Raw genomic sequence first — 18,705 nt, forward strand, 5'->3', positions numbered from 1 at the left:
TTATTTTTAATTTTGATACAGGGTCTCACTAAGTTACTGAGGTTGGCCTCCAACCTTCGATCTTCCTGTCTTAGCCTTCAAAGTACTGGGATTACAGGTGTGCATCACCATACCTGGCTGAAGCTATGTTTATTTTATTAACTTTCCAGTGCTGGACCATGTTCCTCTCAAGGCCTGTCTTTGGAGGAGATGAAGAGAAGTCTCCAGTACTCACCTGTTGACAAATATGGTGAGTAGAAAGATGCTCTAGATTTATTAGGGAGCTACCCCTAGGAAGATGAGATCTATCCATTTCCTAACAAGAGAAAAGTACTGCATTGTAATATCTAGAAGTGAAAGATTCTTTAAAAATACTATAATAATTCTACCTCTGATCTCTATTTTATAACTCTGTAGTTACCTTTAAGCTTCAGAATGGGTTTTTAAGCAGTGAGTATACATGAGTGATTGTGTGTATGTGCTTTAAAAAATCACACACAACTTCTTTTACAAAAATAATCTCTGACCCCTATTGACATTTCAAACACTTTAGCATCACCTTATTGAGTCCAGTGTATCGGGCCCCACATCATGGGTATGTAGGAAAGAGAAGAAAAACAAGGGATGAGTTTCCACAATTGCATTAGATGCTGGTAAAGCTCTTTCCTGATAGCCAAGCACCCAGGGGTGAAGTAGAAATCCACTTATTCCCTCAAACAGCTAGAGAAGAGGCAAGGGAGAGCTGCTAGAATCCATTCCCCACAGAACTGCTTCAGAACAAATTAGTGAAGTTCTTTGCTGTAATTAACAAAGTTCTGTGCAAGCCTCTTGAAGCCAGAGCATGGACAACCACCTTCATCAAGAGCTGCCCTATTAATGTACTGGAGCTGTGATGTCCTTTTTCCAACTTTTAAGCCTGAGAGGCATTATATTTAATTGTAATTTTAGTACAATGGGTTCATTTATTTAGGGCAACTTCCTTTGACTGCATGGAAGACTGAAAAAAATATCTGTCAGTTAAAATGATTGGATTTATTACAAGAGCCAAATTTAAGGAAGAATTAATTGGATGATGTGTCCCTGGTTCTGGACAGAGATGGCAATAGACCCTGGAGCCCTGGGCTTTGGCATCTTCACCCAGGCGCCTCATCTGCAGGGTGCCATTACCTGAAGCACTAGAAAGCATTTAAGGAGCAAAGGGAAAAAGTCATTTTGGGTAGATGCAGGCACTCTACTTGGGTACACTGAAGAAAGGAAATCTGTGCTTCTCCCTCCCGACACATATGTGTCTAGAATGCAGCTGAGTGCTTCTCATCATCAGCTTTACAACATAATTGGCCAGTCCAGTAAAAGATCCTTTTGAGGGGAAAATGTGCTCCAAGTGTCACAACATCGGCTTTTTAAAAAGCTATAATATCATTTTCTCAAACCTTTACAGATATGACTCCACAACCACAAAATACAGGGCATCCTTTGAAATGTGTGCTTTGACCAGAAGTCTTTCCTTTCGTGGCAGAATTATAAGATGAAGCATCTCTTTAACTCAGAGATCTGTTTCTTAAAGAAATAGAGCTACAGTAATTCCCTAAGGTGGAGAAGGAAAAATAATTTAATAATGCAAAAGTTGGGATTTCCTATACATATCTGTACCAGGTGGAAGAGAAAACATCAGTGTGTTTGGATGGAGTGAGATTACTTATAGACCAAGCTGATATATTTAATATTTCTCACTAGGAATATCATATTATATAAGAAAGAAATCTTTAATTGCCCTCCATTTTCATTTCCTATACCAAGTATGGAATAAAGCAATTTTATGAGATGTTTCTTTCTGTCTTTGTACCCCAAAGGGCAGAGCTAAAAAATAAAGGTAAAATTAAATACCACAACTGTCTTCTCTCCACTTTAGACCTTTGACCCTAAAAATAACAAAATATGTAGACATGGTTCTATCTTTTCCTAGAGCCTGTGATCAAGTTGAGACAATCCTAAGCCAAATGGCTACTCAAGCCAAACCTATCTGCCTTTATACTCTAGCAATAAGGGCATCAATAATAAATGTCAGCCTTGGTGTCCTGCTTATTTTGTTACCCATCCCTGACAAAGGGCTGCCCATCCTGGTGGGACATATGTTCACAATCAGATTTTCATCGGCGTCCTGTGGGGTGAGAGGCACTGGAACAACACAGGCCAGTAAAGCTACATGTGGCACATTGGAAGGTTGATTACAGTAATAAAAAGATTACCAGCTTATTAAAGCATCAATCTATGCCTGGAACGAAGTCACTTTATTTGGCTAGACAAAAGGAAATATTTTTGCTCTAGGATACAGATGTACTTTAGTCCGCCCAGGGTTAAGATTCGGTGACACGTATCTGTTTCCTTCATCTCCCCCTGCCCCACCACAGCCTTCCTCATATCCGACCAGGGTGTGTCCCACAGGAGTTCACAGGGAGAGGCCAGTCAACAGCAATACCAGCAGGCACAGCATTTCCTCTCAGGAGAGTTTATGGGCCGCCTAAGGGATTTTGACAGAGACCTTTTTTATGAAAATAAATATGCCTATCCAACTGCACATTGCTAGATGGCTTAATGAAAATGTAGATGGCTGGGTTGGTTCTGAAATTCACCTATCAAAAGGGAGCAAAAGCAGCAGTAGCTATTGACAAATGTGCCCATTTGCACAGAAGCGATGAATAGCTTCCTCACTCAGAATGAAAAGGCCTCTGCTTCCTTGCACACACCCCAAAGTCTCCCTGGACAGTGGCCTGATGCTGAGCCATGAGGTCTATTCTCCAGACACCCCCAGGGTTATCACTTCAAATGGCATCAGTTACCACTGATATTTAGACCTATGCATTGATGAACATTTAAAACTTGAGCTACCAAGGAGAAGGAAAAAATAAACAACCAAACAGAGTCAACCTGTTTTAGAGAAAGGCTCTTTTCTTTTTTTGTCTAACTGCTATTTCTAGCTTTCTTTTTTGGCTATCATTTTTTTTTGGCACTCATTGGTACCAGACAGCAATTTTATTCATTGCCAACCTTATAAGTACATGCTATTATTTCTCCCTCTTACAGATGAAGATACTGAGGCTTAGAAAGATTAAATTGACAAAAGTCACAAAGCCAGCCATGAGTGGAGCCAGGACTTAAACAGATTTGCCTGACATGAAAGCCTGTGCTTTTAGCCATCATGATATGCCAAATTCCTGAACTGTCCCCCTTCTTTAAACCCCAAATCCCTCCTGTCTAGCACTGCTCCAAATTGGACATCCATCATTTATGCCCATCTGATATCAGCTTTCTTTTCACGTTAAATTTCAGCACTGTTTTACAGCTGCTGACCAGCACCTCTTGCCTAGCCTCTGTTCGCAGGATCCACAAAAGCCCCCTGGCAGCCATGTATTGCACAGGGTGAGGCTAGTTAGGAGAAATGGGGAAGTGTTCTGGAAGACCGATAAGAAATGACTGAACTTCTTCTCTGATGCAGGCTACGTGTCTGATCCCATGAGCCCGATGCATTTTCCTTCTTGCCGAAGTAGTGGCAGCTTTGAGGACAGCAGCTGACAACATTTGGCATGTACCTAAGGAGAGTTTTCCTCCAAACTGACAGCAATGATTCCAACCACGGCAGGCTAGCTTTCAATTATAATATTTTATCCTCTTACATCTCTTTAAATTGGCTTGTTTACACTAGTCCTACTTAATTTCCTGCTACAAGTTGGGTTGTGAATTTATGGCTAAAGAATGAAATGCAAAAGAACCAGGACAGAAGGTATATGAAGAATTGTTTTTAATTTTGTTTAAGTAAAAAACAAATTTATCTTATAACTTGAACACGAGGCCTAACTCAGTGGTGGACACTTACTGATTATTATGTTTTCCTAGACTGAATTATGTAGACTCGTATTTTAGAGTCATTGGTTTGATTTCTTGGAATATTGTTCATTTTCTTATCTCATTATATGACTTCTGGTGTTCAGTGTTTTGATTAAAAGTCCTTTGGTGGCATGGAAAATTGATTCAGACGTGTATTTTATTTTAGTAAGACTTCCACTGAGTATACTTTCTTTCAGACATATTGGTAAAGGGTAGTAATGACCCTCCATCAAAAAGCTTCCTTATAATACTTAATTATTTGGCCTCTTTTCCATGTCCTACCAAGTGCTCTGTGCTCTACTTGGGCTATCCAATCAGTTATGTAACCAGTTCACCAATGCAAAGCTAACATTTATACCAGAATTTGGCGTAGACATAAGTTGCCTACTGCCTTCAAGAAACAAGAATTCGGCCCTTCATGCTGATTCCAGCCAGGAAGATAGGAATGGTTCTACCAGATAAAATAGTTTTGCCATTCAAAGATAGACATGGAAGCTGGGCGTGGTGGCGCACGCTTGTAATCCCGCGCTTGGGAGGCGGAGACAGGAGGATCGCGTATGTTCGAAGCCAGCCGTGCTGGCTTAAGAGAGCCTGTTTCCAAATTTTTAAAAAAGTATAAAAATAGATCTGGGAGCATATCCCCGAGGTAGAAGGGTTTCCAGGAACCCCAGTACCACCAAAAACAAAAAAAGATAGGCATGGAATTATGGGCAGAAAATCATGACAATTTTGTGGTAATTACTGCTTTTGATCTCTGCAAAAGAAATAAAATTAGCAAAGTTTGGGGATCCACTGAGTCAAGGTTTCTTCACATTGGCACTATTGACATTTGGATGAAACAATTCTTTGCTGTTGGGGACTGTCCTATATACTGTTAAGATATTTAATAACTTTCTGGCTTTTATGCCCCAGATGCCAATAACATTCCCTGTAATATTTATTTAATTTTACTTGTCAACTTCCCTGGATCATAGATACCCAGATACCTAGTTAAACATTATTTCTGGGTGTGTCTGTGAAGGTGTTTTTAAAAAGATGATAGCCTTTGAATTGATGTCCTGAATACAGAGGACTGCCCTCTTCACTGTAGATAGACATCATCCAGTCTATTGAAGATTTCACATTGAGAAAAAAAGTTGGAGGAAGGAATTATCCACTCAGTCTTCTGGACTGTTGAAGCTGGAACAACAGTCTTCCCTCCTTTACACTTCTGTTTTTTTGTTCTTCAGACTCAGATGGGAACCTGTATCACTGGCTCTCCAACCCCCAGGCCTTTGAACAACATTACCAACTACTGGGTTTCCTGTTTGTAGACAGCAGATTATAGGACTTATCAGCCTGTGTGATTGTATGAGCCAATACCATAACACAGACAGACAGACACACACACACACACACACACACACACACACACACTGCACATACTTTATTGGTCAGGGTTCATTAGAGTAAAGAATTCACAGAACACATTTATGGACAAAGGGGATTTTTAAAATCAGTCTAAAGCAATGAAGTCCCAAGTTGCTGATTGTATGTGGAAAGCTGGAACAGTCAGCAGCTGACCAAGTGGTGTACAAGCTGGAGTCTCAGAATTAGAGCAACCACAAATTCATTTCCAGTCCAAAATGGAGAAGCCAGGAAATTCTCCAGAGAAATGATGGTAAAGATTCTGTTCAAAGAGCTGAAGACCAATATCTCAGGCAAGAACAGATGTTCTTTCGTTCTTTCTTTCTTTCTTTCTTTCTTTCTTTCTTTCTTTTTTTTTTTTTTTTTTTTTTTGCGGGTCTGGGGATGGAACCCAGAGGCATTCAACCTCCGAGATACACCTCCTGCCCAATTTTTTATTTTTTATTTTAAAACAGGGTCTCATTGAGTTGCGGAGGGCCTCACTAAGTAGCTGAGGCTATCTGCAAACTGGGATCCTCGGGTCTTAGCCTCCCAAATGCTGGGATTACAAGCGTGCACCACCATGCCCGGCTTTCTCCTTCTTTTATCCAGTCCCTGAGCCTATTAGAACCATGCTGCCTACATTCAGGGCAATAATTCTTCTTTGATCTCTCATTACATAAACCAATTATATCATCAATACACCCAAAGTCACATAATCTTAGTTGTTTCATGATCCAGTCAAGTTTATAATCCAGATATATTATAACACACACACACACACACACACACACACACACACACACACCTATGTTTGTGTGTGTCCCTCTTCTGTTTTTATGGGTTCCACATTCTGCTTAGGAGGATTTAACTAGCTACAGATAAAAAATGCTTGAAAAAGAATTGCATCTGTACTAAACAGGTAGACTCTATTCATTATTCCCTAAAAAAGATGGTATAACAACTACTTAAATAAAATGTACATTGTATTAGATATTATAAGTAACCTATAAATGATTTAAGGTTTACCAGAGACTATAAACAGGTTATATGCAAATACTACACCATTTTACACAAGGTACTTGAGCATCCATGGTTTTGTTCTTCACAGAGACGAAGGGACAACTATTTATCTCTATCCTATTGGTTCCATTTCTCTGAAAAGCCTTACCTAATACACCACCCCCAGAAATCATGACAGCCAAAAATGTCCCCAGACACCTCTGAGTGTTTTCTTAAGGACAAAATTGCTCCTGTTTGAGAACTACTGCTTTAAGCACAGAGAAGATAATTAGGAACTGTAGAACCTGCCTATAACTGGCTGCATTTACCTGGCTGCATTTAGACATACCTGCTTTCTCCTCCTCCTAAAGTAAATGAACTCATATAAAATGACTTGGATATAGAGAGTCAATTGCCTCTTAGGTGTCTGTGTAAGATCCTCTCTCTTCCTGTCAATTAGAAATTGTGTTTCTAGAGGGCAATTTCTATCAGGAGAACAGACACCCCATCTCTACAATTCCTTTGAGCCTCTTATGATCTATGACGGCGGAGTTTCCGGTCCCCACGTGGTCTGATTAGCCTGTGAATATCCCAGTGCAGACCCAGAAGAGAAATTAAAACCATGACACTTCCAACTAGATTTGTCCCTTTTAAGCCTCCAGCCTTTTCATTTCTCTGCCCAATTATTCTAGAGTCACAGGTACTCTACCCCTTCAAGAAAGTTTCCAAAGTGCTTTATAACAAGCAGAGCCAAGAAACCTGAGGTGACTGCTCAGGCATAAGCCATTCTAGCAAAGACACAGGAGAGGTCATAGGAGCTGGTTAAAGATCACCTGTCTCCATGGTTCCCCTTCTGATGCTTTGTTCTAGCTACTCTAGGGAATGAGCCAGTACCCAGCCTAATCTATGTTGGTGTTTAATCCTTTAATGTGTTGATCTGAAAGAAATACCTTTAAAAATTAGGTAGGGAAGAGATGGTTTTAAATAAGCATCACAGCACATGTAATGTGTGTGTGTGTGTGTGTGTGTGTGTGTGTGTTTTCAGAACCATGGACAGTACCAGGATGAGCCAGGTGTCCTCCCCAGCTCCCACTGAAAGTCATATTGTTTGCATCTAAAATGCTCTTCTTTTAGAAGGGGGTTTCTAGAACAGATTTGTCAAGCTCTCTTTCGTTGTTTCCTCTAATTAGCCACCTCCTCTCTCCCTCTCTGTACTTACTGCATTTCCTTTTGTTGCCACTTCCCTCTGGCTCTTGTCTTGTCAAGTGTCTGCAAATAATGAGACTAATGTGTCTTGATTCCTGAGAAGGGGAACCTTTTCACAGATGCCAACCTGTAGCGCACTAAACCCTTTTCATTACTGAACCCTTAATGGGGCCCAAGGATCATCTTAGAGCTTGTCTCACAACCCTGGGTATTTTAGGGACTATTTTTTTCCACCTTGCTGAAAAATGTCTCACTAATTGCTTTCTTTTTCTGCTGGTAAAAATGAACTTCGAAGATCATGTTTTTGCATGCTTAGCACATTAAATTTTTTCCATGCATGAAGCAGTGCACTAACTCCGAAGATGTTCAATTAACTATAATTGTAAGCCAAATTACAGTAGCACCAGGAGAGAGTTATTCCAACAGCATGATTATTTGGTTCAAATTATTTCCAAGGCAGACATTTCCCTAGGAAAGAGAAAAAGTAGGTGCTTGTAGTAGAAAAGATGGTTAAAGATAAAATGGTTTATCAAAAATAAGGGTCTTATTTCTCTGTCTTTCTAACTTCCTACCCTCCCTCCTTCCTTTTATTCTCCTTCCTTCTCTAAAATAAACATTGTATTTGTAGTCAATGCAACCTGGCACAACAGTTGTGTGACCTTGGGCAAGTCATTTAACCTCTCTGAGCTACAATAAATTTTTTATCTATAAAGTAATGCTAATAAAATTTATCATGTAGAATTGATATAGGGTTTCAAGTGATATAAATTGTGTGATATAGTTCCTGGAATACAATAGCAGGTGCTTATATTTGTTGTTCCTGTTCATTACCATGAATCTAAAAGGAGAGCATGAGAAAGGTGGAAATTTTCTTCTCTGTCTAGAAATAACTATCAACACCCCTAAAAACTCCATCTTCACACATTGCAAGCTGCCAAGCTTATATCTCTGAGTCAGACTGAGCCAAGCTCTAGCAGACCTTATCAATATCTGATTTTACACCTAAAGTAAAATCAGAAGAGAAATCCAATCTTTTCAGCTTTACACAAGAACCAGAAAGAATTCCAAGCAAGGGGGGAGATACTCAGTAAAAATAGAGAACACATTTATTGAACACTTGCTATAGAGCAGGAATTGTTTCAAATTATTTAAAATGTATTATTTGACTTAACTTTCTGCAAAGTAAAAATGTTTTAAAATTGATTTTTCTAGTGGAGAAATCATGCTCCAAGAGACAAAGTAAGAAATCCAAGCCAGTGCTAATTTTGTCTTGCACTAGTGTCCCTGGTTTGCTCCCTACACACTGTTGCCTCTCTGTAATAAAGGAAAAGATGGATCATAGAACATGCTCACAATCCAGAATTGTGACAAAAGCAAAAATATCTGCAGTTCTGCATTCCTGAGGAAAATTTGGGAACTATCACAGGAGGAGTCTGGCAAACCAGAAAAGCAACCCTTTTCTGATTGCTAGGGTTCATTACTTTAAAGTAAAACAACAACGAATCATTTTCTCTGTTATAATTATGAAAGAGAAGAGGCTGGAAAAATCTCAAGGTTCAAAAAGCATGCATTGATATTTTCTGTGCAAAAGGAACCAAAATGATTGACAGAAAGAAGACTCTCACCATGATAAGCAAGGGGGAAAAAAGTTATGAGGGCAAAGCACAGCAATTAGGGAAGCCAAGGAATTTCACATTTTTTCCCCTCATTAGCACTCTGGGTAGGATAAGAGAGGAGAGATGGTACAGGCTTTACCAGTAGGATTTGAATATGTTATTCTTCCTAGTTTTGTGCTGCTCAGAGTTACTCAGGCATGCAGACCAAAGAGTTCCCCCTGATCAGTTCCCCACTGTATTCCAAGATGCACATGGGCAAAGATGAGCCACTGACATCTGGAATCCCTTCATAGGGTATCGGCTCAAGACTGGGCTATAGCAATAACAGACGGTGGTCCAAGACTGTCAGCTCAATTAGCACTGTAGGCAAAACATGATGGAGAAGCAAAAGTTCCTCTCCCTCCTTAGACACCCTACCTTTTATGAGGCTAACTACAAATAAAAAGAGCAGGGGTTGCACATTTTTCCCTGGGCCAGAGATACAAAGCAGCACAGCAGCGGACACTGTGGGAGGGTACTAATTAAATTAGGCTTCTTGAATTAAAACCCTGCCATGGGTGCTGGACCCTGCTGATGAGGAGATTTCTGTAAAGCACCGCCAGCCTCAATTTATGTGTAATTAGTGGGATGAAGAGAATATTACCTGTAGAATCCATCTTTTAGGCAATGGGTTCATATGTGGAAGAAAAGTATCTTTGCCATTTTAAGGGGAATTTTTAGACTCACTAGTTATACCAACCTCTATCTCTTCTTTTGACTAATCAGGAGAGAATAAGATTGAAACAAGACCATAAAATGAAATAAAAATAATTTAAATGTCAGTTTGCCCTTCAGATTTTTACTCATAGTAGTCCATGATCTGCAATAACATCACTTCAAAAATTAGTCCACAATGAGAATATTCGGGTCCTTATTCTAGAGTATTTTTTATCCTGTTCCTGGAACTCAAATTGGTACAAGTAAAAAAAGAATCAACATCAATGTTGGGGATATCTTGAGGTTATCATAATAAAAACTGTGACGCTGAAGGATACATGTTTATCCTATGTGATGTATGAAGCTTTAAGATGCAAAATAACATGGAGCAGTTCTTACACTGTAGCTGCATAAGAATAACTGGAGGGGTTTTTTAAAACACAAGCGGCTTAGCCTACTCTCAGAGGGGTAGAATCAGAAACTCTGGAGTGAGGCTCAAGAATTTGCATTTCTAACAAATTCCCAGAAGTTGCTGATGCTGCTGGTCAAGAGACCATAGTTACAAAGCGCTATAACAGTGATCATGAGTGTAAACTTTAAAGTCAGACTGAGATAAATGTCTGGCCAACCTGCCCCTCCATCACGGCGACCATGGACATGTTACTTAGTCTCTCTGATCCTCAGATTTCCCACCTGAAAAGTGGGAATTATGCATCTTACCTCAAAGCGAGGATTAGGTGAATTAGTGCCAGCAACACACTTATCATGTGTCAGACACATGATAAATGTCCCATGAGGACCGGCCATCCCTTTTTAAACATGACTGAGAGAGGAGTCAACCAAGGACCAAGGGCTAATTATTTATTTTCAGAATGTTAATGAAAGCCTTATGGCATAAGAAATGTGTAACACATGGCTCTATAACGAAAAGTTTAAGAGGCTAGCACAAGCACAATTGTATCTGAATACAACTATAGCCAAATTTTCAATTTGTTTATGTTAAACAGCCAATTACTAATGTCTCCAAGGATGATGTACTAAATACCTTTTAGGTATTCACTCAGATCTTAGCACCAACCTACACACTGAGGCATTGAGGTACTGTTACTGAGTGAGAGTTCCTCACTTTTTTTCCCAAAAGAAAAATTTCTGTGAAGAGACACAAACAGGATGAGTATAACTGGTTTAATATTTATTTATTTATTTATTTATTTATTTATTTATTTATTTATTTATTTATGATACTTGGGATTGAGCCCAGAAGAATTCTACCTCTGAGCTACACCCCCAGCCCTACTTTGTTTTTTTATTTTGAGTCTCCCAAGCACAGGCATGCACCACCACTTCTGGTTTTTACTCTATTTCACAGATTGGGCCATCCCGAGAGAAACTGCATATCAGAAAGGCATGTTCCAGAGAATGTGGAGCAGGCTATCCTAAGAGAGGAAGAGGCACGGTATCTTCCACATTGCAGGTTTTATGTTTGGTCTGAAAACCTCCCTCTTCATGGAGTATGGATTTGGGGTGGTTACCACTATTTCACAATAGAGCCTGCTGCATCTGTGGTGATCCTGCCATGTTGGAAAATTTCCCATCAGTATCTAAGCCATGAAGGCTGTGGTTCATGGGCCATGTACTCCCTCACCTGAAGTGGAGTGATCTCCTCTCACTCTATGTGGAATGAGCCTGTTTCCCACCATGCCCCTTGCTCATGTCTGCTCGTCTGCCCAACACCCATTTTCACAATAACCAACTCCAAGTGGTCACAACTCGACTACCAGGTGCCTGTTGCTTCTCACCTTGTGCACTAGAGCTCCTCTGGTGCCCTGAGGATGCTGTCCCAGGTCTTCTAGGACTTTTGAATTCAAGCCAAGGTGAACTTTTGCCCAATAGTAGATCAAAACCAGGTAATGCTTTGAGGTAGTAGATGCTTCTTTCTCCTCCTCAGCACCTGAGAGTTACCCTTAGAACTTTAGAAGACAATTTGTTGAGACTGATAGTCAGTTATCCTGGATCCCAAACAGTTTCTAGCTCAGGAACACAGCGTAAGATCTGTTCTTCCTCTTTTATTTTTCTAATAGGACTTTGCTCCTCCAGGCTCCCATGGTATTTCACTCCTTAGAGAAGTAACAGTTTAAGCATGTTTGCTTCAGGCTCTGCTTTCTTGGTGAGAACAAACTAGGAGAAATGACATAAAAATAAATTTGAATTTTAAATTCATTTTTAGTAAAATATGGTTTATGGAATGAAGAAATATGTAAATCAATACTTCAATGCAAGTAAGACTGAATTAAAAAATGTGTGAGTAGGGTTAGCAGACAATTAGGCTGAAATGATCATTTTTAGCTTTGTTTCTTTAAGTCTCCTTCTCGTTATTTGTTTTCAGTGTTTCAGGTTCTCGAGTACGGCATGTGTGCTCAGTACTATGGTTGATTATGCCCTTGGCAAGTACTCATATCACCAGCAAAACTAGAATGTTTTACTAGGGGTTTGAGTCTTTGCTGTATTTCTTTGTAAACTGATTTTTTTTCTCTCTCTGCTTGAGTTATATCTTTCATTCTACTAATCCGCATATCACCTTTCCTACTTTATTAGAACATTAATATTTAGCCTTCCAATCATTACTAGTATCTTTTTTTCTTTGTAGTTGTTTGCTTAGTTTCATTCTGGAAAGTGGAAAGGACTTTTTTTCTCATTTGCACGAAAATGAGTGGCTTCCTGGTGGCCAGTGCCACAGGGAACTCCCCCCAAACAAACCAGTCTCTATGGTGCTTCTTGTTTCATGTTAAGCATCACTCCCCCTCTGGAGGGCTAAAGCATGAACCGCTTTTTCATTACTTTTGCTTCTAACTCTCATAATCATGAAACATGGAATTCAGCATTTTTTAATACCAGTCCCCAAAGAATAGGAAAGCAAACCCTCAGGCTTCGCTGTAACAGGTCCCCACCTACTGCCTTTTAGTTCCTCCTTAGTCACAGTGATATCCTGCCCAGGTGTCAAGCCATGAACCTGCACAAAGAGAACTAGAAAGCTTGAACAAAAGCAAGGCAAAAGACCCCTGCGTTGGAAAGGCACCACATTGCAGGTAAATGCTGGGGTGAGAAAACGAAAGAGTGGCATGGGATTATTAGTCTGCCACTTTGCAGAACCCAAAGTGTCTAAAAGTTTTCTTGGCCTGCACATAGTTCACTAAAAACCTTCTGTCTCTTGGAATATGAAGTCAAGGCATTCTCTGGGCAGGTTCAGCTGGTCAAATCTATGCAACGCAAGCATATTTTTAAAAGTTCCAGTAATTAAAATAATTGGCTAGCTAAGAAAAGACTGTCCCAGTTAATTGGTCTTCACTGAAGAAACATTAAGCTTTAGGGAAAATGCATATTTAATAGAAGTAATAAGTTATTAATACAAATGGAAAAATCTGCAAAATGTAAAATAGTGAGTGGTAGAAACTGTTCTCATTGCTTGTGGAAGCTAAATTAGTTTGTTATTTTTCCCCACTCTATCCATTAGCTGCTAATTGATTTAAAATATTAATATAGCTCAAGAATCTTAGAGACACGTCCTTATTTGCAAATTTTCTGTCAAATATTACTACTGTATTGAAAATGATTAATCATAAGCATACATTGCAATTAATCAAAGCCACATTGCACAACACACAGGAGTGTTTATAAATGTTTACAAGTGTTCTTAGCCTAGTTAAAGCTTGGATCCTTCTTTATCCTCTTATAATTTTAAGCAATCTGCCTTAAAAGTCATGTTTCCTCTTCTTTTTATAGACTCCATAGACTTCATTTTCCTGTGGTGCTAATTTATGGTGTTTGTTTGTAAAACATGGCATTAATAACTATCAAAATAACAGTATACATTTAAAAGTAGCTATTACTTGTGTCTCCAAGGAGAAGATGACTAGTTCTCTGCACAGTCATACAGCTGCCTGTTACCTGCCGGGTCACTCAGGGATTTCATTACTGAGAACACAGCAGCTGAATGAATGTTTTCTATCCCAGTTAGGGCTGTGGCCCACAATGCCTCTAGAAAATTAGAATAAACCAGTATGTGCTGCCAAGACCCCCCTTTTCCTCACTCTTTCAAGGCCCACTGAGAGAGAGTTGCAACATTTTCCTTCGCATCCCCTTTCCTCCAGGCCTTACTCTAGACCTGCTCTATTTTTTTTAACTTTTTATTTAAAATGATCAAGCTGGTCATGGTGGAACACACCTGTAATCCCAGTACTTGGGAGGCTAAGGCATGAGGATCACAGGTTCAACCTCAGGAACTTGGTGAGACTCAGCAACCTAGCAAGACCCTGTTTCAAAACAAAACAAATTAAAAAGGGCTGGGAGTGTAGCTTAGAGTTAGAATGCCCTTGATTTTAATCTCTAGTGCCCCCCCACACGATAATGATTAGTTTACAAGAATTTGCAAAGTAGCATGTAAAGTCCTAGTATTTATCAATCGTTTTTCACCAGTAGGATGTCTCACATAACTGTGGTTCAGTATCAAAATCAGGAAATTGACATTGACCCATGCTACAATCTCAATGTATATGTTCCTTCAAAATTCACATGCTAGATCTTAACCCCCAGAGTTAAGAGACAGGTTCCTTGAGAGATGATAACGCCTTAAGAAGTCAATCCTCAATGATGCAATGAACTCCTTTATAAAAGAGGCAGCAGTGAGCTGCTTCCCCCCTTCAGCTTTTTCACATGTGAGGATAAACAGACTGTACCATCTCTGTGGAATGTGCCTCTGGGAGATACTGTACCTGCTGCTGGCTTGATCTTAAACTTCCCAGTCTCCAGAACTAAGAGAAATAAATTTTTGTTGTGAATAAATTAACAAGTCTCAGGTGTTTTGTTATAACAGCACAAAGCAGCCCACTACCCCTTTTAAAGGGGCCCGTTGCTTGTCACTAAGAACAAACACCCGGTGCAATAGACAAATTACAATGGGGGTGAGAATGGGTACTCAGAGGATAGATACTTAACTCCTTTGTTCTCTAAACTTTTATATAACCTACTGGTTTCCTTGACCCATCTATGAACCCTTCCTTGGAGTTGAAATAAGGAAAGAAATACCACTAACAAGAACATTACAATTTTAAATGCCACTAAAAAGAGTATTGCAATGTTAAATGCCAATAACAAGAGCATTGCAGTTTTAAAATCTCTCCGCAACCATTCTAAGACAATTGAGTTAAACCATCATTTAAGAAGCTTCAGTTGTGGAGGGAAAATTTAGTCTCCAATTGCAAATATCTTCAAAGTCAAGTCAAGTCTTATTCTTGGAAACTTGAACTTAGGACTATATTTGTACCTATGAATGAGTACTTCAACAATGTATATATTCTTATTTTTTTAGTTAAGTGATATAATTATTTTTGAAGATTTTGTCAAAAGTCTACCTTCTGTATAATATAGGGATTCTATATTCCAAAGGGCCTTCCCATTATAATACAACATCTGCATAGAACTTAAAAAAAAATATGGCCGAACTTGCAGGGGATGAGAAAGCGCTTTATAAAATAAGAAAGAAAGAAAAAAGAGAGCTAAAACCAGCAATAATCTGGGTAAGCATAAGGGAAAAATCAAGGTTTCCCTGAAGAGGATAGGGTATTAGTATTGAAATTGAAGATCAGGCTTTGAGCTCACAGTAACGAAAATGCTTATTAATAATTGGTACATTAAATGGACTCTAAGAGGATTATCCACAAATTAAGATTAGCTAAATACACACATACAAATGACAAATCACCATGAATGAAAGTCTGGAGAAATAACAAACCATAGAACCAGATCACTGAGGACTCCAGGCAATAAGGATAACCAGTTTTATAATAGAAAACAGATATATATATATATATATATATATATATATATATATAATCTAGGACATTCACATTCTAAAAACAGGTTTCCATAATAAATGGTAGCTACCAATAAGCTAAGAATTTCCCAAGAGTGTGGGAGGAGGGTACTGACCTTTGTGAAAGGGGAGCAGATACCAAGTGGCCCTTGACCTTGTGGATCATTCTGGTCCTAACAAAGAAACCTAGGTTTACACTTGCAGTAAGGTGGGAAGGTTTTTGCTGGGCCAGAAATCCCCATACTCATAATAAAAGGGGCCTGCAGGGAGTTAAGGGGCTGACTTACACCTAAGTCAAAGGATTACCTGATAGAGCAAGATGGGGGATTATGTATCTATAAAACTGGTTTTGTATTTAGAACTCTGGTGACTTCTTTTCAAGCCACCCCTCTATATTATTCCAGGTAGGGATAGTATAGGGCTGTAAACTATATTCTATATTTCCATCTTTATAATAATAAACTAGTTTAAGCTTTCAGCAAGTGTTTGGAGTAGTATTTTATCTATACCTAGTTCAGAACAAGAACTTGCGGTCACATCTCTCTCTCACGGTAACTGGAACAGTTTCCGGGAGCCCAACAGAGTCCCCAGAACAGTTCCCCCAACCATAACTATATATATTAAGTACAATATTTAAAGAAAAATGTTAATGAAATGATGTGAAGTTGAAATAATTAGTAAGAAGCATGGGACATCAAGAATGAGCAGGCAGATTTGAATTAAAGATTTGATTAAACTTTAAGAAATGAAAAGATAAGGCACAAGCTCAGTTGACACATTAAATAGAACACTGGATAATTTTAAAAGAAGAGGGTTGGCAGACAGCACTGCAAAAATTATGTAGAATATAACATATAAGAATAAAGGAAAATCTCAAGCAAAGAGTGGTGGCGCACATTTGTAATCCCAGCATTTGGGAGGCTGAGACAGAAAGATCGCAATTTGCGTACCTCAGCTACTTAGTGAGGTCCTTTGCAACTCAGTGAAGACCCTATTTCAAAATAAAGAATAAAAAATTAGGGCTGGGGGTATAGCTCAGATGTAGAATGCCCCTGGTTCCATCCCCATTACTAAAAAAAAAAAAAAAAGAATAAAAGAAAATCTCATAAAATCTCATTGACTTTTGGCTCACCTGAAAAACAGTAGTTAAAATACCTATCTTTACCAGGCATGGCGGTACACACATGTAATTCCAGTGCTTGGGAGGCTGAGACAGGAGGATCGCAATTTTGAAGCCAGTCCTAGCAACTCATTGAGACTTTCAAAAATGTAGCAAGACCATGTTTCCAAATAAAAAATAGAATAGGTCTAAGGGTGTATCCCAGAGGTAGAAAGTCCCTATCTTCCACCTCCAGTGCCACAAAAATAAATGAATGAATAAATAAATAAATAAATAACTTATGTAGGCTACTAGATTCTATTTCCTGAGAACAATACGTGTGATCATAACCTGTAAGTGGAAACCACTGTTATATACCAACAGGTGCAATCAATGAGACCCTCTTGATCCTTTCCTAATCTTTTCCTCCAGGCTCTTCTTATCTAATTTATTTCTCTCTTCAAAACCGTTTTTGTGTGTCAGACCCTGATTTCCCCTCAAGACACATATTGAGAGGCAAGGTATATATACACCGAGATTATCTAGTTCTTCTCCAAGTCCTCGAGGTCAGCTGGGGCAGATGTTTTTCAGGTGCTGGCTGGACAGTTGTGAAGATATTTATCACTGGATAGAGACGCTCAGCTGAGAGGAGAAGTCTCAGGGCCCACATGGGCATCTAGGGATTGCCCTGAGCCAAGGCTCTGCTACTGAGAAGCAACTCTTACCACACTGGGACTGTCCAGAAGCTAAAGCAACCATAAGCCTACTAAGATCCTGTTTCACAGACCTCAAGGTTTGCAAATGGTGGTTAAGATTATAAAAATGCAGAATCCAGTTATTATGGGAGAAACACTCCATTCCAGAACAGGGCAAAAGGAAAGATATTTAGTCTCCTCTTGCAGGCTAACAGTATACAATTGAAATAATGCCAGTTAGGTGACAGAACAATGACCCCAGCATTATTCTGGTAATTGCAGTAGTGCAGAGCGATGGAAGTCTCCTCTCAGTGGTGTGAAAGGCAGGTACAGTGTCATGGTCAAAACAGTACACTAAAACAGTGGTCCTCCAACACTGCTGCAGAGGGGACTTTAGAGACTACTGATGTCCAGCCCTTCCCCAAAGATCTAAGGGTGTAGGGTGCAGCTTGTGTGTCAGGATTTTAAAGGCTTCCCAGGGGACTCTGATGTGCGGTCTAGGCTGAGAACCACCAAGGGCAGTGGCTCTGAAGGTTTAGTGTGCTGCACTATCAGTGGTGGGCTATTAAAAACACAGTTTAGACTCTAGGTTCTCCAAGTTTGGTCCACGCTCCTGCAATATTAGCCTCACCTGGGAACCTGTTAGAAAGTTACATTTCAAGTGTTTGGTAGCCATAATGAATCAAAGTCTGGGGGTTGGCATAGAAAATTCTTTCTTAATAACCCCTTCAGTCCTAAGCAAGCTACACTCTTTTTTTTTTTTTTTTAGGGGCATATAAGAGGCTTATTTAGGGAAGTTGAGGAGTACAGCTTAAGAGAAGTCATGATAAAGAAATGGATTCGTCCCAAGAAAGGCTAAGCAATGGTCTGTTTCCTGAAATGGAAAACAGCTGAGAGTTCTCATGAGGAGATTTATTCAGGCTGGAAACCTCTCCCTCATGTATAGGTGTTCAGGGGAAGAAATTATTTCTTTTTGCACCACAGCTTAGTGACCACACTGTTTCTGCCATGTTGGAAACTTTCTCCCAGATACCTAAGTGAAACCCTGGTGTGGAGGGGCCTGGGGGGTACTCTAAAAATGGCAATTGCAGCTAAGCAATCAATCTCCTTATCTCTTCTCATGAGGACTGACCAGATCCTCTGTCCCATTTCTTTTCCTGTCCTGCTCATCTCTAACTACCTAACCTTTCCCCTTCAAGAGCTCCAGGCCCTTGAACGGGTGTGATGGTCCATCTTCTCTAGCTTCTTCCAGCTTCACAGGAATGTAGGCATTCC

At 39.5% G+C, this 18,705-nt stretch overlaps 1 protein-coding gene across 1 annotated transcript in view; it reads left to right on the top strand.

Annotated features, from left to right (window-relative positions):
- The window catches only part of LOC308259630 (serine/threonine-protein kinase TNNI3K), a gene marked incomplete at both ends in the record, with an annotated part of 287,025 nt that extends 283,476 nt beyond the window's left edge, over nt 1-3,549 (top strand). Inside the window, 2 exons of the mRNA XM_080690775.1 lie at nt 150-229; nt 3,473-3,549. Coding sequence (XP_080546901.1) covers nt 150-229; nt 3,473-3,549 — 157 coding nt within the window. The remainder of the gene's footprint in view (nt 1-149; nt 230-3,472) is intronic.
- Nucleotides 3,550-18,705: the final 15,156 nt, after the last annotated feature.

This window comes from Muscardinus avellanarius, assembly GCF_963383645.1.
Source record: "Muscardinus avellanarius genome assembly, chromosome: 3".
Lineage (NCBI taxonomy): Eukaryota > Metazoa > Chordata > Mammalia > Rodentia > Gliridae > Muscardinus > Muscardinus avellanarius.